Genomic DNA, 22,045 nt, shown 5'->3' with positions numbered 1-22,045 from the left:
AAACCTTTCAAATGAACAAATGCATGATGATTACAGATTTCAACTAATGCTACTACTGATACAACAAATTGTTATTATTACTATTAGGGGTCCAAGCTGCATAGCTGCTGGAACCCTATCGTGTTTCACAATATAGGGTGTAGGGGGTGTTTTCATTTACTGTTACAATTATTTCGCAAGTTTTGAATATAATTGAAACGACTAATGACTAGACTACTGACATGTCAAAGCTGTTTGAAGTAAAATTTCATAGTTCCAGGCTAAATATTTTGTGAACAAATAAGCTATGACTCTCCCCTACTCTAACACGCTGACAGTGGTGGTAAAAGTATTCAAATATCATACTTGAGTTGAAGTAAAGATACAATGATTAAATAATTACCCTAGTAGAAGTGCAAGTCACCTATTAAAAAAAAAAATACTTGAGTCAAAGTCTCCAAGTAGCTGGGTTTTAATATACTCGGGTTTTAAAAAGTACAATTTAAAAAAACATTTTGCAATAAAACAAAATCGACCATTTTATACACCACCTAACATCTCTGTATAGTGTAAAGACGTAAGGTGCCACATTGCCAGTTGAAAAAAGGGACAGGCATGTTTGAATTCTCTAGTGCCTTCTTTGTTTACCCAAGGATGGGAAATAAGTGCCTTCACTTACTGTAGTAGGTAATGCCCCAGGCTCTGCTCTCTACAGCTGCATGTGAGTAACAAATGCACCAATACATTTGTATTGTAAACATACAGTTGAGGCCAAAAGTTTACATACACCGAGGCTAGACATTCAAACTCAATTTTCTGCAACTCCACACATTTCTTTTTACCACACATATCCTATGTTAAGTCAATTAGGGTATCTACTTTATTTCCATAAGAGGTCATTTCAAAATAATAGAGACAGATTTATTTCAGCTTTTATGTACTATGCCAGATTTTCTGTGAGTCAAAAGTTTACATACACTTTGTTAGTATTTGGTGGCATTGCCTTTTAATTGCTTAACTTGAATCAAACGCTTGGGGTTGCTTTCCACAAGCTTCTCACAATACTTTGCCAGAATTTTTGTCCATTCCTCCAGACAGAACTGGTGTAACTCAGTCAGGTTTATGAGCCTCCTTACTCGAACACGCGTTTTCACTTCAGTCCACAAATTTTCTATGGGATTCAGGTCAGGGACTTTGTGATGGCCACTCCAATACTTTTACCTTGTTTTCTTTAAGCCATTTTGTAACAACTTTGGGGGTATGCTTAGGATCATTGTCTTGCTGGAAGACCCAGTTGTGACCAAGTTTTAACTTTTAATCTAGCTGATGTCTTGAGGTGTTGTTTCAGTATTTCTAGATAATCCTCCTTTCTCATCTATTTTCTGAAGTGCACCAGTCCCTTTTTCTACTTTGGACTTGAAGCAAATCTGCCAAGAAGAAAGGGAAAAAATAACTTCCGAACAGTGTGCAGAGCTGGTGGATATAGCTGTTACATTACCACAGCCTTTACTCACATTACTATAATAATTACATTTGTGTATTAGAGTGACCTGTAGCTCTGATGACAAGTTGGATTGTGGGTTTTTTGAGTGACCTGTGGATCTAATGACAAATTGTATCCTGTGTTTTAGATCTCTCCAAAGTGGATCTCCTCTGTCAGAAGAACAATGAGGGCCACAGAACAAGTGAAATCTCTACAGAGCGGCTGATCGTCAGGCGAGGGCAGACCTTCCTGCTTACTCTCCACTCCAGCAGTGCCCGAAGCCTCAAGTCGGAGTCCTTGGAACTCACCGTCCAAACAGGTGTGCAATCGCTCTCTGCTCTTTAGTGATGAGCTCACTAAAAGTATCTAGGGGGCTATCACACTCTGCTGTGTCCCATTAGCCGCTTCATAAGGGAACTGAAGATCACGACTTAACACAGGTCTCTTTTTAAATGTAACAGTATTTTGAGATGTCGATGGCAAAGTCAGAAATACTACACTGACTAGCTGCATAATTATCTGTGATATGGACAGTGGATGTAAAATATATTTGTACAGCGGATAGAGGATCATTAATGCTGAGATAACACAAGGGCGTCGAGCTTAGCGGATCACTGAAGATAACCAGCTGGACAGAGAGCACATGCGTAATTCTCTGGAGAATAGTTTAGTATACATAGTACACATAGTTTTATGAAATTTGAACAGAAAAGTTGAACAAATTGCTATTTCACCCAGCAAAGTGATCTCTGGATGTTAATTAATATTTTGGTTAACAACGGTCATTTCTATTTATTGCAAAAATTGCAATTTGCCGCTTCGCAACCCCGTCGGTCAGCGGTAGGAAGGAGGTCATCACGTCTCCTCGAGCCGTTGATCGTGATCCTGATAACCCACAAGGCCGATCTGCACGCAATCATTCTCCCTGCCGAGTTCCTCCCTCCCTCCCCGGAAGCGGTCGTCCATTCTTCCTCTTCCTCAACGCGGCGGCCATACTCGGATCAGGCAGGACCTGGGTTCGAGCGAGCAGGACCACGGTGTGCATTGACCACTGCACCACCGAAGCTGCAGTCCAAACACTCTTAAATGGCCATTGACAGAGATCCCATCTGATGTTATTTCATGTGTAAATGATAACCCAAGAGAAGTTGCTGTTAAGTGAACAGACGACATGTTGGTTTTTATGTTACTTGCTTGGAACACTAGAATCTAATTTTGGGAAATTCTCATAATCCCTTCTCACAACGGAATGAGAGACTAGCAAGAACAAAACCAAAAAAGCAAGTTAATATTGTGCTCTTTTTAATCCAGGACCCGAGCCCTCTGAAGATTTGGGGACCAAGTGTGTGTTTGGTGTCGCCGGCGAAAGCCTGGCGAAGAAGTCCTGGGATGCTAAGGTCCAGGAGACTTCCGCTACATCAGTGACCCTGGCCATCACTAGCCCGGCGGATGCCAGCATTGGGGAGTACACCCTCTCTGTGAAGACGAACCCCGATATGACCGTGGGCCACAGCGCTGGGGCCTTTGTCCTCCTGTTTAACCCTTGGTGTGCAGGTGAGTGTGCTGTCTCTCTGTGGAAGGAACTTTCCAGAAACACATAAGTCAGGGATGTACAGCTCTACTTATTTTATAACCCGCTACCTTGCTTTCATTTTATAAGTGGCTATAAACACCAATGCTGTTTCACTCCTAAATCAGACTATTGAGAACCACTTTTCACCAAAGATACGTGTGCACTCTGCAGCTGTATGGGCTGATTAATTTACAACAAAAGTTGTCAAGAAATGCTGAAAGATTTCCTTTGCTCGTTAATGCTGCGCTGTGTGTATAAGCACTCCATAATCTGTGCTATATATATATAAATGTGAATTAAATCTGCCCTGCTCATATAAGCATTCATTCAAGCTGTGCTGTATGTACAAGCACTTATTATCGATTCCCGGGTAAGGACACTGCCGTTGTACCCTTGAGCAAGGTACTTTACCTGCATTGCTTCAGTATATATCCAGCTGTATAAATGGATACAATGTAAAATGCTATGTAAAAAGTTGTGTAAGTCGCTCTGGATAAGAGCGTCTGCTAAATGCCTCTAATGTAATGTAATGTAATGTTATTAAAGCTGTGTTGTGGGTACAAGCTTTATTAAAGTGGCACTGTCTGCTCATTAAAGCTCTGCAGTGTGTGTAAGCGCGCATTAAATCCGTTGCGTATGCATTCTCAGAGGACTGGGTGCACCTGGCCGATGAAGAGGAGAGGCAGGAGTATGTGATGAGTGAACACGGCTTGATTTACAGAGGGACAAGTGACTACATTCATGAGTTGGCCTGGGACTTTGGACAGGTAATGGAGCCTGAATACATAAGACTTCCTGCACTGACATCAACTCACATGCGACCATGCCTCCTGACATATCAAAATAGTTATTGAATGGAAGATACCTTCACAAATCACTACGCTTGTGATGCAATTATAGTCTGGCCTGACAATTATATACAGTGCAGGGCAGACCAGAAGCTGCTGCATATGTCATGTTATAGATTTATATAACAGCCTATAACATCCCTTCAGAAGCCAGTAAATATGTGTCCACTGTACTCTGTGATGAGAGATCTTTCTGATGCTTTCAGTTTGAAAGTGACATCCTCGACATCTGCTTGAAAATGCTGGACCTCAACCCCAAATGTAAGAAGAACGCAGCCGAGGATTTCTCCGCACGCTGCAACCCCATCTATGTCAGCAGAGTGGTCAGCGCTATGGTATATCCATCCCTACACCCCAACACACACCCCTCTACACCCTAACACACACCCCTCTGCACCCTAACACACACCCCAATACAACCTATACACACACCCCTACACCCTAACACACACCCCAATACAACCTACACATACACTCCTACACCCTAACACACATTCCAATACAACCTACACACACACCCGTACACCCTAACACACACCCCAATACAACCTACACACACACACCCCAATACAACCTATACCCACACCCCAATGCAACCTACACACACCCCTCTACACCCTAACACACACCCCTCTGCACCCTAACACACACCCCAATACAACCTACACACAAACCCCTACACCCTAACACACACCCCAATACAACCTACACACAAACCCCTACACCCTAACACACACCCCAATATAACCTATACACACACACCCCTACTCCCTAACACACACCCCAATACAACCTACACACACACCCGTACACCTGAACACACACCCCAATACAACCTACACACACACTTCTCTATACCCTAACACACACCCAAATGCAACCTACACACACCCCTCTATACCCTAACACACACCCTTTTACAACCCACACACACACCCCTCTACAAACTAGCACACACCCCAATCCATGCAAGGACAACATTCCCAAAACCAATATGGAACCAACAGAACCACCAGAATCCCATGAAAACCAGAAAACCATGTTGTGCTTCCATTGATTTGTTTCCCATCTATAATGAATGGAGACTTCCTCTATTGTAATTACTTAGACTATAAAATCCAATGTTGCATTTCCAGAATAAAAACACACGTCATTGGCAGATTCATATTCCTCTCCACTACAAGCCTGGTGAAATGGTGCTCTTCAGAGCCCTAAATTTTTCGACAGAATGTACTGAATATTTCCTAACTGATAACATCAGCGCAGTGAGGGTGGGTCTGATGTTATTCAAACTATGAGACACAGGGAAGTTGAAAATAGCGAGGATGTGGGTGTCAAATGTCACATTTCCATGTACCATCCCTCTGAGAATCTGACCAAGGTCTAAGCTGCACATCCCTGGTGTGGCCTATCGCTGCTACAGTAAGTGCTTTTCCCAGACGGCCAGGCCAGAGTCTCCAGAGATCTCTCCATGTCTGGGATCAGAGACTCACAAAGACTTCCTGTATCTGTGAGTGTGAATATGAATGTGAAATAAAGCCGCTTGCTTCTCTCCGCCAGATCAACAGTAACGATGACAGAGGCGTGCTACAGGGCAATTGGAGCATTTTTTTTTGGGGCGGAGTGTCTCCAATGCACTGGAACGGCAGCTTGGACATCCTGAGGAAGTGGAAGGAGTCTGACTACCACCCTGTCAAATATGGCCAGTGCTGGGTGTTCGGTGGGGTCATGTGCACAGGTAAGGGATGCTGTCGACATGCTGTCAGCATACTCTCAACATGCTCTTAAAATACTCTCAGCATGCTCTTAACATACTCTCAACATGCACTTAATATACTCTCAACATGCTCTTAACAAACTCTCAACATGCTTCTAACTTGCTCTCAAACTCAAGGACATGATGCTTCACTGGCCCAGTCACACTGCAGAAGTACACTGATAACCCTGCCATTTAAAATACACTGTTAATGATGACCCTGTCATGTGTAGCAAATTGTTTTATTCAAAGCATATTTGTGATAGACTGGCAAAGATGTGTGCAGACAAGAGACACCCGCAGCAAGCAAGCGAGGAGAAATTTAAACCCAACATGACGGTAGTTTGAATAAAAAAGTCGTTGGATTTTGTATTCAACAGGTTTTACTGGTAGAGGTTAAAAAAAACATGTGTCTGAACATGTGCAATGATTTAAAAATGGTAATGAATCATTCATCGTGTCTTTTTGTTTAAGGTAAGGCACACAATTGACTTAAACTATGGGCACAACTGACCCTGAGGATGGGGTCACTTGTTCCTTATGAACTCAGTCTGTTTGAAGTCAAAATAGGCCTTTCATGTTAGCAATTTAATTAAAGGAACATCACCAGAAGTTAATAGACAGTATCAAGTTATCTAAGCATTTTAGTAAAAGACGAAATGGGGAACAACTGACCTCGATCTCCCCTATCCGAGGTTATTGGCTGATGTAGCTAAATGTCAAATGGGGAGCATTACTGATTGTGGTACTGGAGCATCTGCGATGATGTAATTGGCAGGAAAAAAAAGAAGAAGAAGCAGACGTGAAATCCCCTAAGTTTGGGGCTTTATTGTGGACATGTGAAGTTGTTTGTGAATTCTGTCTATTCGCATGAGGTCAGAAGGTACATAAGTTAAGGTTCTTATGGGCTGAGAGTCTGTAGTCATTGTGGTTATTTGTGTAGGAAAGCCTGAAAAGTGCCAAACCCTCGGTGCTATGTAGGTATGGGGCTTGCTGGTGTAGGTATGGGTTGACATAGGGAAGAGCAGGGCCAAAGGTAACACTGACATTTTGGGTGGTTGCTTCGAGCTTGAATGGTGTATTTCAGGTTAAACACACAGAATTACCCTCTCTTTGTCTGCAATGAATGGCCTGAGATTTTGATAAATATTCCAGGAGATACTGCCAAAAGTCTGTTGGCTATATTATAAGTGTATTTGTGTGTGTGTGTGTATGTCAAGGAATCCAAATGAATGCAATCGTAAACAGTTATTTAGTGATTAACAGATTGCATAGTGTAGTGCATACACTTTGACCCCCCCTCCCACAAAAGCATTTTATGCCACAAATGACTGAAAGTACTAAAGCAGCTAAGTAGGGGAGACCGGGGTTGGTTGGCACACAAAAAATGTAACGGCAAAATATTTGTTTTCTTGAACTGCAGTCATGTATCATGTTAAAACATCTGAGAAATTACTCACTTTTTTGTGAGGCAAACATTTCAGTTTTGTAGTATCCAGTTTTGGAGATAGGAATCAGCTCCAATTTGTCGCCAGATTTTAAAGTCTGTGATGAGTGATGTTAGCTGGGTAACATAATACTATCACAGAGGTGGGTCGCAATGTGAGCGGGGTTGGTTTGCACATTTTGGGGGTTGTGCCAACCAACCCTGGCACAGGTATGTAGTTAATGTGAAAACATCGCTACCGGTAACATTCTCCCATCCTTTACAAGGACTGGCAATTAAATTGGACATTATGTACACAAACAAAAGACGTACGAATAATTTGAAAACCGGACATTCTGGTTGAAAACTGGCTGTCTGACAAGCGTAGTTGCTAACAATGTTAGTATGTGCACCAAGGAAACATTACTTCTCTACAAGCATTCAAAAGAAAAATGCTCACTTCAGGAGGTAAAATGGGGCAAACATTTATAATTTATGATAACATTATCATTTTCTTTGTCATCACCAAACATGAAATTTACCCACTATTGTTGTAAGTTACGGTAGTTACCTAAATTCCAACTAGCAGTTATACACTCCAGTTCAACAAGGCTAATGGTACTTTATCAACCTTGCAAACACCACAATTAATGTTAGCTTGACCTATGGATCATCTACCGACATACAATTAGGTCCATCATGTATACAATAAAACCCATGAAGAAACACTTACTTTAATCCATTTAAAAATGTTCCAAACACTTTCATTTATTTGCAATTCATGCTAAAGGAAAAATTACTTAATCTATGCCTATGCGTTTCTTTGAAGTAGAATGTATATGGGTTTGTGCTTTTCAACACCTAAAACACTAGATGTATAGAATTGTTCAAAAATATAATGTGGTTATTTTATTTTATTTTTACGCAGCAAGCAAGACTAATAACTGTAATCAATTTTCTTTAAAGTTTTGAGGTGCTTGGGAATCCCCTGTCGTGTGATCACAAATTTCATGTCTGCTCATGACACTCAAGGAAATCTATTAATCGATGAATACTACTCTGAGCATGGCATCGAACCCAAGGAGAGCGATGACAGTATATGGTGAGTTTCAATATTTCCTGCCAGATTACTCAATCACTAATTTTTTTCCGGGGTTGCCAGATCCTGTCTCTATACAACAAAGATACTCACTCTAACCCCTTTAATTGCATTCATTCAATTTTTTATTGTGGAATCAGTCTGGCCACACAATATACCATTTTAAAGTGTTCAGAGTCACAGTTCTGTCTCTATAAACTATCTCCATAACCGATGTTAAAACACAGCAAGCGTATTGTATACATATGAATGGGGGAGGGGAGGGTGACAGGCAGGGGGAAAACGAGCTTATTTCATGTCTTATTTTATGTCTTCAACTAGCATGTAGTGTACGATATATAGTATTTTACACCTATAACACCCAAAATATCATTTGGTTACCAAGTGTCGTTCTGGAGTCACCAATAGCCTTTTTGGAAACCTGCCTAGGCATACCATAGCTCAGAAAAAACTATGCAGCATGCTCACCTTTGGTGGCATTGTCATCAAATTCAAACCAGGATTTGTCCAGTGTTGTGTCCAATGGCTCCATCATGTTTCTAAATCCAGCAGCCACACCCACAAACATCTGCATCAATTTTTTTTAAAATCATTTCATCCACTGTTTTTGAACTTCTGTTACTTTCAGAAACATTTAGAGTAATTCTGAATCTTGGAAAACAAGGGTTACCTTTCAGAAGAGACTAAGACTATGCCTGTCTTCAAAAGAGTTCAAGAATAGTACCCATTTTATTTTGGGTTCATTTTCAGGCTTGTGTTTAGAACAGGGTGGGTGATATAGCGGAGGGGTTAAACATTATTGTCCTTACTAAGGCAGTTTGTTTTGCAGCCTACAAAAAAAGTCAATACAACAGTCAGCATTCAACACATAACAAAAGGGGATGAGCAATATCTTATCTGCCAAGGTAGATCTTGCTGTTGCTCACCTATAAATTTACCACACATCGTGATTATCCTACCAAGCCTGTTTTTTCTGTGTAAATTTGGCATGGCCATACCTGCTGGTATGGCCATGCCAAAATTACACAGTGTACTGTACAGACAACAATACAGTACACTCAGTAAAAGTCCTATAAATAGAATCATAATGGTGTTATTAACTTTCAACGAGTTCAATTTCCTCAGGCTTCAATAACCTCAGTACCAATCAGGACAGGAGGTTGAGGTGTTCTATTTTTTCTTTTTTTTCTAAACAAAGCAATTTTACTACCAAATAGTCTCAAAAAGTGTAAACCCCACCATCTGGTCATATCGGCAGGCTCAGTTACACCAGGCAAGATGAGCAGAGCACAGATAAGTATTTGAATCCAAAACTAATACGTATTTGACACAGGTCTGGCTGTGAAGAACAACTCCTGTCAGCTCTGAGATTATGCACTTAACAGAGAACTAATACCTGTCTGACCGTAGGTCTAAGAAAAATAAAATGTTCCAACTAACTCATTTCACTGTCTGTTACACCCGATGGAGCAGGATGCAGAAACTGGTCTTTAAATCATTAGATCATGACTCAAATCATGACTTTTTAGCCTCTCGTTAAACAGTCCACCCCCATGCTTTCATTTTCTGTGCTGTGTGTACTATGGCAAATAATGCCAAATGAAAGAGGTTCAGTTTCTAATTGATACAATTGCAAAATGACAGGTAAATCAGTTGGGTCCCATTTGCCAAGAGTGTTGAAACCTGGAATCATCTGTGCTACGTGAACTTCTACTGACAGAAAAAGCTAAACCTGCATTGTGTTAAAAATGAATTTAACTACGGAATTATGGTACAACACATTTTCAACAATCTTCATTGATCAAGTGATTGGCTTTGACAAAAACCAGCATACACAGTGGGTCCCGAGGACCAGGGTTGAGAAACACTGCTTTAGATCAATTAAGGATTGATTCTGATCTCTGTTCTGTACGCACACAGGAACTATCATGTGTGGGTAGAAGGTTGGATGAGGCGACCTGATCTCCCTGGAGAACCACTTTATGATGGCTGGCAGGTTCTGGACCCCACCCCTCAGGAGCTGAGTGATGGTACGGTCCAGTTCCCGTCCTGCTCTGTCTGAGAATCAGTACATTCAGAACTTGGGCATTAAACATGCTGCAGATACAGAGTTATGTTAATGTATTACCAGACCCAGTGAATCCTTAGCTATGCTAATGCATTACCAGATTCAGTAGGTATTTAGCTTACCAGACCCAATAGGTGCTTAGCAAGTACTGAGATTTTCAGTAGGTACTTTCCAGGGGTACACTGGCTCAGCCCCTCTCTCTCTCTATCTGTACCCCAGGGGTACACTGCTGTGGCCCAGCTGCAGTGAAGGCTGTACATGAGGGACACACAGAGCTGAAGTATGACCTGCCTTTCGTCTTCGCCGAGGTCAATGCGGACCGGGTCAATTGGAAAATCATGGCCGACGGGTCACAGAAGAGGATCCTATTAGACACAAAGTTGGTGGGTCAGAACATCAGCACTAAATCAGTGGGCAGTGACGAACGACTCGACATCACTGCAAACTACAAGTATCCAGAGGGTAAGCCAGAGGAAATGGGATTCCTCACTGCGAGTCTACTGTCATTCTGCTTGAAAAGGATCCTCCTGTCAATTATCAGTATTTCTCCTTAAGAAAAATTCACCTCTTATTTCTGTGTGGCATGTAATACAAAGTACAGTGCCCTCCAGGAAAGGCACCAGAATGCTCCAAATGAAATCAAACTTCTTGTTTTTAAACTGCCCCACCAAGAGATGAACTAAAAGAGGCAGCGTTTTCAGCTTGAATGTCACGGTGTGTGCATGGCCCCAACGAAAACATTTCACAAGCAGGTTGAAAGTTCATAGACATCCCCCTGTCTGAAATTAGTCCATCCAAATATCACATGGCTGGTTGGGGCAGAGTTAAAGTTTCTTTTCTGGTTTATTTCATTACTGTGTGTGTCCCATTACTTTTCACTCCTCACCTCCTTTCCTCCACTCCCCCACTACCACTCGCCTGGAAATATGTGGAGGAAAGGTGGGGAGGAGACGAGTTTGAAGTCACATTGCCAATACAGTTCTGTCCGCTTTGCTTGTCTTCTCCACTATTGTTAATAAATGATCATGGGTTGTGATTTGTTGTTTTATTCATGTTCTTCTTAAGTTAATGTAGTTGCATGTATTTGTTAGGTGTTCTTTTTTATACTGATAACATTACACTGTACTTTATGTACAATGTAATGTGTTTTGCAACGATTTGGCAACACATACTTAAGTATGTCATGCCAATAAAGCATCTTGAATTGAATTGAGTAATTTTAGAAAGAAAAAGGAGGGTAATTAAGTATTTGGTTTGATCAATTGAACCAACAGTACAAAAAAAAAGTGTATGGTATCATTTATTTGTGCATACGGTAACAATGAGGGGCTGCAACCATAGGTACAGTACCATTGGGGAGCTGTAGCCACAGATACAGTATGGAGGACAGAGGACGCGCATGGTTAGAGCTTGAGCGAAACTAAATGCTTACTTGCGATATGGACAGATACCTCCGTTCAAAACAAACTCAGATCTATTTTCGCTACAGCAGCACCCAGATGAAGATGAGACAGCTTCTGTATTAAACAGCTGTCTCATCTTTTGTTATTGACCTGCCTAATATGGCATTTTTCCCTTAATTTTAAGAAACTGAAAAATGCCATACAAACCTCCCATTCTGGAAGTGGCCACCATCTTTGCTCTTCAAGAGGCGGAACAAAACAGGGAGTGGGTTGTCGGGGTTCTGCATTTCTTTGCAATCAGCTTTAAATTTGGCTGACCGGAGACGCATCCTACTTACCAGGCGTAAATGTAGTGTGGTTGAATCTTATCCAGGTATAATCTAGATGAGTCGCAAGAAACGAACAGGTGTAAATTGGGCCATAGGTAGAGTACCATTACAGGGCTGTAGCTATATGAATATAATTATGTACATCAGCGCTAATGCATGTATGTCTATGGCACTCACAGGTACAGAGAAGGAAAGGGAGGCGTTCAAAGAAGCGGTAAAGAGATCTGAAAAACTCCGCGAACCAGAGCCAGCCCCAGTGCCACCCCCTCCCAAAATCTCAGTCAAGATTGAAGAACACAGCAAGCTAATCAACGGCACGGACATCGACCTGGTGATCCGACTGCAGAGCCCCACGCCGCGTGATGTGGTGCTCCATGTCAACGCCCAGGTCATGCTGTATAACAGTGTACTTGAATCTGATGTCTGCAGTGAAGAACAGGAAGTACAGCTACTTACCAACGAAGGTGAAAGGTCACTCTCTTCTGCTGTACCGAACACAGTTCCCTTATGCACACACTCATGCTACTGCAGCATTTCTGTAACATTACGCACATGCATACACGCACACACACGTGTCCATGTAACATTTCCGTAACCTTACACACATCATGCTGGCTTAGAATTTCAGAAGTCTTACGCAAACTCACACACTAGCGGAACATTTTGGTTATCTCATACACATCATCCTAGTGTAGCATTTCAGTGACATGTACACATGGGATTTCAGGCATGCTGTTTAGCAGTTACATCACAAACATATGAAAACACGACTAAACAAAAAAGCGCTCTTTTGTGATTGGCAGAGCTGACGGTCCCTTTCCAGATTCCCTTCTCCAAATATGGGAGTCACATACAGGAAAACAAGAGCATCAAAGTGACAGCAGTAGCCAATGACAAGGAGCACACCGAGGAGGTGTACCTGGCAGAGAAGGACATTGTGCTTGAAAATCCCCCCTTCAGCATCACTGTGAGTCCTGCGCACTCTCCTACTGAAGATACATCCTGGGCTATTAAAACACTGCGGGGATGACATCACTGTATCAGACCAACACAGACCAGAATAATGATCTTTACAATACATGAACAGCATATATTTCTTAATAGATTATGTAAATGTTGCATATAATTTTTTGAAAATGTCCTGAAATCATTTATCTTCTATATACTACTGCATTTAAATTTGAATAATTATAATAATAATAATAATTATTATTATGTATTTGTGGTGACACTGTCACCATAAAGACCCGCCATTTAAGAATAATAATTATCATGGGCTGGAGTGTGTGTGTAATAATAATAATAATAATAATAATAATAATAGTAATTATTATTATTATTATTATTATTTCACACACACACTCCAGTGGCCTTTCTCAGGCCTTATATAACTGTATCCATGCTTGAAAAGGGGGTTCGTCTGTAAACTAGGAATTCTGTTCAGAATCCAGGGTGCCCAGACACTCAGCTTCTTGTGTGAACCTTTTCAGGTCATTGGAAATCCTGTGCAGCTAAAGAACTTGCAGGCGGAGATCAATTTTGATAACCCGTTACCCGAGGCTTTGACTAATTGCTCCATAAAAGTGTCTGGCAGTGGCTTATTGAGGGACCCTGTAGAAACCAGGTGAGTGTCCACCTGCATGGTTTCCAACACAGCAGGAGTGTTTCATTTGACTGATATGATTGTTGGAATGGACAAAAATTAGAAATGGAAAGCACCCTCAAAAAAAGACATTGATCATGATCGTAGGGCCTAAGAGAACTTGGCTTAGCTTGAGATCATGCTGCACAAGCACCTTCCCACAGAACGGCAGAATTCCTGTATTCACTTTTACTGCAATACCTTATATTTGAACAATGATCCCATATAATACATATCTTGCATGAATACAAAATGTCATTTTGTTAATAAAAACTAAATTTAATTTAAAATATTCTAGCTTGTTAAGGACTATGAGCAAAACCGCCATTTGAAAAATTAGGTTGGAGACCATGAAGCGATATCAGGACAGAGCACTAGATAATCCAAGCATGTTGCATGTCTAAAAGTTATTGTCAATGAGGTCATATTAATATAAGAAAATGTATACGTATCAAGTTGAATTTTTTTCATTTAGACAGACGTTCAGGCCTATCGAATTAATAAACAGATATTTTTTCATGAATAAATTTACTCAAATATATATTTAGCTAGCTGGCTAGCAATATGATTTGAAACCATAGCTAACATGTTTAGCGAGCATGCAAATACCACGCATTTAGCTAGCTAGAATGGTTCGGATAGATCCCTTGCTAACTATAATTTTAGCTAATGTTAGCTACTTACGGTAGCTACGCTCTTATTCATAAAATTAATGAAACAGTAGTAACACAAAACAAATCATGAAAGGGAATTTATTAGCTAGTTATAATGTTCATTCTTAGCACTAGCTGGCCATATAAAATTAGTTAGACAGTTAGTTAGCTAGCTAGACATGAAAGTTGCCAGAAAGATCCAACTAAATAGTAACATTAGTCACCACGGCTGTAATTATCTAGCTAACAAAGACAATACGGTACCTGAAGTTAATACAGTTGACTAGTTACATGGTTTTTCCACTTTAGTGGATGTGACATGTTTCATCAATTGACTGCTTGCCACTTTGGCAGTGTGTGACTGACTGACTGCTACTGTTGGTATGCCCATGTGCCTGTGCACTAGACACAACGGCTTCCATTCTTGTTCATTTAGAACTTCAGAACAATGGAATTATTTGGAGAATAGTCAACAACACAATAATGGCATAACATAGCTATACCAAAATCTATATTTGGCTAGCCCATGGTGATTGTGGACCACCTGTGAAATAGTTTTGAAAATGTAACATAGTAAAATGTACTGTGTTGCTGTGTGTGTACGTCTCTCTGCAGGTTTTTGTCTGTGGGCCCAGGGCAGCAGGCTCGAGTTATAGTGGCCTTCACACCCTACAGAATTGGACCCAAGAAGCTGATGGCTAACCTGAACTGTGACCAGTTCCGGGACATCCAAACAAGCTGCAAAATACATGTGAAATCCATGATAACTGGCTTATTTTAAATGTTAAACCACTTCACACTGTAAAAAAGTACAATGTAGGGATTACAATCTCTTGTGGTATCTATGGTGAAGGTTCACAGAGATGGCAAAACAGGGATTCTGTCCATTTTCTGCAGCTATGCTGATGTCGCGCAGGCTATAAAGGATTATTTGAGTGGCTCTGAGCTGGAATAAAGACCCTTTACTCCATGCAAACCTTATTTTTCTTTCATTCTAACTGTTGGAATAACTGCACTGTCCTCACTAGTCATTTCCCTGACATTATACAAAATGGAACCGCACACAAAACATATTAGTGAAATTAACCAACACATACCCAATTTCATAATGAAAAATGAGTCTCCCAAACCTACACACAACCACACGTTCTTACACAAAATCACACAAATCTACACGCTCTTACACAAAATAATCTTAAAAAGCTTTTGCACTGTTCTTCAGCTAAGAGCTGGACCGTGTACAGAACTAAAGCAATAAAGCCAAATGCTAGTGGCCATCAGAGATATTTAGGGTATGAAAATCTCAATTAATATTAATTAGAACAAAAAATAATGAGGAAAAATTGAGAACAGTCCTATCGCTGCATGGTGTTTCTATTCATCACATAAAACAACATTTTAAGTTACATTTGCTGAAAGGCTCAAATGGCAAGGATGCTAACAGCGCAGATCTTTGACAACTGCTACAGCTCTGTATATGTCTACTGTACTTCAAAAAACATGCACTCACCACTGGGCAGATTGCATGAGATTCAAACCTTCTCTCAAAGAGCCTAATTCATACTCTTAGAGTAGGCTGACTGTACAGCATATTGGAAATTGTGAAGATTAAAACCAGAGGCAATAGACTTACAGACTTTGCACTTTTATAAAGCAAGTTTCATTTCCAACATGTCCATGTTCCCTATTTGGGACTACGTATCTTGTATCACTCTTTCAGCAGAGTTTTTCCACAAACTGCGTAGGCACGTAGCGAACAATTTTGAAACTAGTGTGAAAATATGATGGATCCTGCATTAGAGCGTGTATTGTCATTTCATCATAATAGTTGTCAGTTGGTAGAGCAATGCCCTAACAATGCAAAGGTTGTGGGTTTGATCCCAGAGGACTACATATACTGAAATGTACTGTATGCATTCATACACGTTCATATGTCTTTCTTTGGACAGGTGTTCAGATTAAGGTGAAGACTGATGGGGATTTTGACCTGCTAGGTGCGGATGTTCACTCCCAGACCCCTAGGGGGTGTGCGGCGCTACACGCCGCGGCATCGCGGGGCCAGGCTGACTGCATGTGTGAGTTGCTGGCCAAGGGGGCGGAGCTGCACCTGCAGGACAGGGAGGGGCTGACGGCCGTAGGTGTGGCCAAGCGTCTGGGACAGACAATCAATGACTCATGGCGGCACGCATGTGTAAGGTGCCCCACTTTTTTTTAAAGGAACATGTTATAGCACACAGCGCAAAGAAAAAAACTTACGCAACCTGTCTGCCAAATATTCCCCACGGGAGTACGTGCAGTCATCAGTTTTCCAGGCCACCTCACTTCATTCTTCTCATATCTCCCGAGGCAACCACTCACACACCCAAAACAAAAGAGTTTTGCTAAATTTACTTAACCCAACAATTTCAAAAAGCAACAATTTTGAATAAAAAAAATATGTGACTTTTGTCATCTTTGAGGCAAATAGCATCCTCAACAGAAACTCTTGCCTTAAAATGGCCTTAACTGTACACCTGACTCCAGGAGCTGGCTCTCCCCTGGTTCCTCTCAGTGCTGCCCTTGGTGTAAGAGTGGGATTCACCATCTTCCCAAGTTGTTGCCTCATTCCTAAATTCTAAGTTGGCACTTTTTGAGATTTCGATTGCCAATATTGCAGAGGGGTAGAGCAAGAGGAGTGAGAGTAAGAGAGGAAGCAGAAGAGCCAGGTCAGGTCAGAGTTATTAACATCACTCATTAATAAAATGATCAAAGCCTGGACACATTTTCATTGGCAACTAATAAAAACAATAATTAACTAAAAATGGTCTAGAACTGCATGTAGGCTACTGTGTGCTATGGAATGTGTCCTTTTGCACGCAAGACTACGTGTACCTAAAATGTACGCAATGTACACACCCAGAAATACATTTTTTTATAAGACACAATGGTGTCTGGTACTATTTGCAGATGATTTGTGGTTTGAAAGTGTCATTTAAACATTCCAGCTCTGCACACTGCAAGTAAAGACATCTCCCTGGTCATTTGTGATGAATAATCTAACTGTTTGCTTAATCCTGATGAGTAATGCTAGCAACAGTTGTAATGGAATTATTTATTGAATTGTGTAATAGGGAAAGTGGAAAAAATACTACAGGTGCTAACCTGTCTGCAGGTGTTATGACAGGAAATAACAGCGTGTACTTGTCTGACTGGAGAAAAACAATGCATGAAAAAAAGCAATGAACCTTCAAAACATAATTATACATGTGTGTGTGTAACGGACTAAACATTAACAGGAATTTAACAAACATCCTCTTTTTAAGACAAGCCCAAAAATAAAATGGTTATTGAACCCCTTTGACTACAGGCATAATCCCGGCATTGCAAGATAAATTGTAGTTGTAAAACAACCTTTTTAAGTATAAAGTCTCAAGAACTTCTTTTGCCTGTGCATAACATTCTCAGCATGCATACAGGAAACATTTATGGATTGTTTAATGCAGAAGAAACAATTTGTGTCCTTTTATGAAAGCCTAACCACCTGTACATCATTAGTATCATAATTTCATTGGTTTCCAAGAGCCTGAATTTTTGAGTGAGGTTTTCTCAAAAGAATTTGAATTATTTATGGTTTTTGCACACATTGAATGAAAACAAAATCCAATTGCTGATTTGCATTATAGTCTGAATTATGATGGGATTATGCTTTCAGAAATGGGATCCTCCAGAAATGGACATGTCATTTTCCAGAGAGCCGATTGGTCAGGAGGCAGTGTCTTTAAACACTAGGCCTGAACACTGCTCTGCAGCGTAAATCACCATGACAATTTAACCCAATCAAAAGAAAGCTTCTTTTGCGGTACCAGAAACTCAGGATTAAGCCAGAAGTTAGGTGGCCTACCCATTTAGCCTGAATCGCGATACAAGCCCCTGGTGTTAGGTTTGTGTAGGGAACTGTTGTATTATTGGTGTTTGGTACGTGTAGCATACGGGTGTTTGTAATGGTGTTAGGTGTGGGTACCGGTGTTAGGTTGGTGTAGCATGTGTTGGTGTTACATGTGCAAAATGCTTTTTTTTTAAAAATACGAGCATGAGCTTTTGCCCTGGCTTGCTTCCTGTGTTCCTGGCACAGCTGAATCTGTGGAGGATGGATGGATCACACTAGTGTTTCACAGACAGGACCATAAGGTGCAGTCTTTCATGACACTATGACTAACAGAAGCATACAGATGTCTGACTGATGAAGACATCAGGCAACTCCCTGCATTTTAGGGGAAAGGGCCTAGTATCTAACAAAAACTATACTTGGGGAAATCTAGTAATACCAGTTTTATAAACATTGCATTTGCCAATACTAGCAACAGTGTTCTGGCTCACCCTAACAAAGCACACCCCATTCAACAGATAGTGATCTCATCGAGCAGCTAATTAGTAAAATAAGGTGTGCCAAATGTTTGAAGAGAACACCAGGAGGACAGCACATCTCCAAAAACAGGGTTGGGCAACCCTGTTCTCCATACACAGAACAACTGGCCAACATCATATCACTCATATCAAAGGCAAGTTGCTTTTGTTGCATTCAGAAGCAAAAAAAGAATGTGTCACTGATGCAAAGTTCTAGCTTATCCGGAGACATTTCATAAATACAGTATCACTGTTACTTGAATGCTTACAAACAAAACAAAATTACAACCTGAACAACTTCAGTTTGTTTCCTTAAGGGACACTTCTGCATAATTACAAAAGCAGAATGCAAGATATGAGTGCACAGACAGATTAAAAAATATATTTTTTAAGACTTCATGAAAAACAAGTAAACTGCAAATTGGGAATGCAAGTCAATGTTCTCACAGAGACAAATAAACCTACGGAAATACTAAGAACTAGAGTTGCATTACATTACACCACATTTTACATTAAAGTACACAGGTTTACAAATAAATCAACTCTGATAAAATACATTTTACTCCAAGTACAGTATATTTGATTAACTGCAGACACATGTACAGTAAACATGGTTAAAGCTTAACCAATGTGAACATATTACTGTGCATTTAGCAGTCATTACTCAGTTCTCAGGCTTCATTTGTAGGCATTACACTACTGTGAAAAATGCATGTTGTCTGAAAGTTGCCTCAGGCTTCCTGTAAAATACTGGATCAAAAGCAAACGTGATTGCCTCACTGAGACATAAAAAGTGCAGTGGCAGAATGTCAGATTTTCTTTTAAAGGAATGTGCATTCAATTCGTCAAGTAGGCTGATGATGAATACAGGCGTTCCTAAAATACCAAGAAGTCAGCGTAACTTTCAATGAGGCATGCGGGGCGATAGCGACCAACCCTAAAAGGGGCAGGGTTGCACACACATTAAAGACATCCACGATCAACCATCCTTACCCAGTCCCTGAGACATCCCACAGAGAAGAGTGGCTTTAGAGAGAAGACACTGACTCTCCAGTACTGCTGCCCCCAAGATGACCTCTGGTGAGTGAACTACAGCTACACCCAGCTTCCAGACAAAGTTCTGTATGAAAGAACTGCGTTTCAAAAAAGCTTTTTCAAAAACCTTCAGAATGAACAAATGCATTATTACCATTATGACAGATTTCAACTAATGCTACTATATATTAACCATGATCATAGATGTTATTAATAGTAGTATGGATTTTGTACTAGATGTGACTTCACTGCCTTCACTGTATAAACACTAATCTAAAAAGTCTTAAGACCACAAATTTGTCTCAGAAAAAGCGAAGATGTTTGTTGGTGCCAACTTTCGCACTCCGGGTGACACTACTGGGATGAACAGAATCGCTGGATGCAGGGAGTTCGGCGATTCGGTTTTCACCTGCGTTTCATTTGCCGAAAGAAAGAACGCAACTTATTTTCAAATCAACGAACAAACGTGCAAATCTTAACCGTTCACCCTGGCAGGTTGCTGGCAAAAATAACAAAGACAAAGTAAACCAAACGCGAATGCAGAGAAAGTTTTTAAACCTCTGTCTCTCTCTCCCTCCCTCCACCCCTCCAAGTGCGTGTTCCAGGTCGCACACAGCTTCGCCACAGGCAGACAAGGCGCCTGGGCAAACTGTATGCGACCTGTAACACGCACGCCGAGAGAGTAACTAGTAACCAAAAATGTTGCATAAAATACTCCGTACTGGTTATGGTTTATATTGCATATAAGTTATTACATTTTGAAAAGTAATATTAAAACAGCCGTATTTGAATTTTCAACAAACAGCACACATCGTTAGACGTTCGATACTCACTCAGCGGAGTTTAACCTCAATAAGTCACTCTTCCCAAAATTTGCTTCGTTGAGGTTGCTGAATATTCAGTGGTGTTTCACAGCTTATATCTTTTCATTATTACCTAAAATGTGAAGTTATAGCAAACATAAATTTCCGTGCAACCGAACATCAACGGAAAAGATACTCAAAGTACCAGTAACGTTAGGGATCGTGTCAAAAGTGCGAAATTTAAGCTCCTGGACTGATTTAGGTTGCCAAATAAGCTGACCTCCCTTCCCCTCATTGTCCGTATTAATCTGCATGCTACCGTGAGTAGTTCACCTCTCCCCTATGCTCCCCTAATGCTAAGTGAGACTCAGTTGGTAATGCAACTCGAAAGGAACAATTCCTTCAAAATATACTGGATGAGTCACAGACTTGAAAGGTCCATCCATTATCTACAGTATACCCGCTTATCCTGAGCAGGGTCGCGGGGGGTGTTGGAGCCTATCCCAGCTTGCATTGGGCAAGAGGCAGGAATACAGCCTGGACAGGCTGCCAATCTATCGCAGGGCACACACACCATTCACTCGCACACTCATACCTATGGGCAATTTAGAGTCTCCAATTGGCCTATCTGCATATCTTTGGACTGTGAGAGGAAACCGGAGTACCTGGAGGAAACCCACGTGGACATGGGGAGAACATGCAAACTCCACACAGAAAGGCCCCAGGCCGAGATTCAAATCCACAACCTTCTTGCTGTGAGGCGACAGTGCTACCCACTGCACCACCGCGCAGCCCTCACTTGTGCAAGATGTACTGAATTAATCAAAGACTAAATTGGTAATAAAACTAAAAAGGTAGTGAAAGAACAATGACTCACACATATACTGAGTGTACTAAGTACTGCCACAGCCGTTATTGAAATGATCATGAACATGACTATAAGCATTACATTTGTGTTCTAGTGTGCTCTGCGGCTCTAATGACAGGTTGTACTGTGTTTTAGAGTGATCAATCAGCTGTATTATGTGTTTTAGATCTCTCCAAAGTGGATCTCCTATGTGAGAAGAACAATAAGGCCCACAAGACGAGCAAAATCTCTACAGAGCGGCTGATCGTCAGGCGAGGGCAGACCTTCCTGCTTACTCTCCACTCCAGCAGTGCCCAAACCCTCAAGCCGGAGTCCTTGGAACTCACCGTCCAAACAGGTGAGCAATCGCTCTCTGCTCTTTAGTGATGAGCTCGCTAAGAGTATATAATAAGGGGCTATCACACTCTGCTGTGTCCCATTAGCCTCTTCATAAGGAAACTGAGGATCACACATTCAGTCCCTGGTGGTTTCTGGAAGTGTGGTTTGTTAGGGAGATGTAAGGCTGCTGCTCATCCATGGAAGGAATAGTTACTGTTCTTGTGTCATGTACAGACTCACAGAAAATACACTCAGGTATAAATAATTAATGTGAACATAGGGAGCCCATGACAGATATAAAGACTTAGTTTATACATAATGTAATGTTTGTATTCTCAGGATGCTTGGCCGAAACATGTTGGAGTTTTTAATGTTCTTA

At 41.0% G+C, this 22,045-nt stretch overlaps 1 protein-coding gene and 1 long non-coding RNA gene across 5 annotated transcripts in view; one reads left to right on the top strand and one right to left on the bottom strand.

The window, feature by feature from the left end:
- Window positions 1-22,045, top strand: part of LOC135237172 (protein-glutamine gamma-glutamyltransferase 2-like) — a 33,731-nt gene that overhangs the window by 257 nt on the left and 11,429 nt on the right. Inside the window, exons 2-13 of one of the 4 annotated variants that reach the window (XM_064303996.1) lie at window positions 1,611-1,781; window positions 2,774-3,016; window positions 3,684-3,802; window positions 4,090-4,218; window positions 5,444-5,621; window positions 8,032-8,167; window positions 10,085-10,194; window positions 10,452-10,694; window positions 12,144-12,428; window positions 12,768-12,931; window positions 13,455-13,588; window positions 14,875-15,235. In XM_064303996.1, coding sequence (XP_064160066.1) covers window positions 1,611-1,781; window positions 2,774-3,016; window positions 3,684-3,802; window positions 4,090-4,218; window positions 5,444-5,621; window positions 8,032-8,167; window positions 10,085-10,194; window positions 10,452-10,694; window positions 12,144-12,428; window positions 12,768-12,931; window positions 13,455-13,588; window positions 14,875-15,040 — 2,078 coding nt within the window. In that variant the 3' untranslated portion in view covers window positions 15,041-15,235. Of the gene's footprint in view, window positions 1-1,610; window positions 1,782-2,773; window positions 3,017-3,683; window positions 3,803-4,089; window positions 4,219-5,443; window positions 5,622-8,031; window positions 8,168-10,084; window positions 10,195-10,451; window positions 10,695-12,143; window positions 12,429-12,767; window positions 12,932-13,454; window positions 13,589-14,874; window positions 15,236-19,583; window positions 19,723-21,514; window positions 21,686-22,045 lie in introns of those variants that run through there. The other 3 variants (XM_064303999.1, XM_064303997.1, XM_064303998.1) reach the window with 3 other exon arrangements.
- LOC135237175 (uncharacterized) lies at window positions 17,086-20,937 on the bottom strand. The gene is made up of 3 exons (XR_010324764.1): window positions 20,511-20,937; window positions 19,636-19,762; window positions 17,086-19,392 (listed from the first exon to the last, which is right to left on the bottom strand). It is a non-coding gene; the product is annotated as an uncharacterized LOC135237175 (long non-coding RNA).

Source organism: Anguilla rostrata, chromosome 13 (assembly GCF_018555375.3).
Source record: "Anguilla rostrata isolate EN2019 chromosome 13, ASM1855537v3, whole genome shotgun sequence".
In the NCBI taxonomy this organism is placed as follows: domain Eukaryota; kingdom Metazoa; phylum Chordata; class Actinopteri; order Anguilliformes; family Anguillidae; genus Anguilla; species Anguilla rostrata.
The sequence above is the reverse complement of the archived record's forward strand: the minus strand, read 5'-3'. Positions and strand labels throughout refer to the sequence as shown.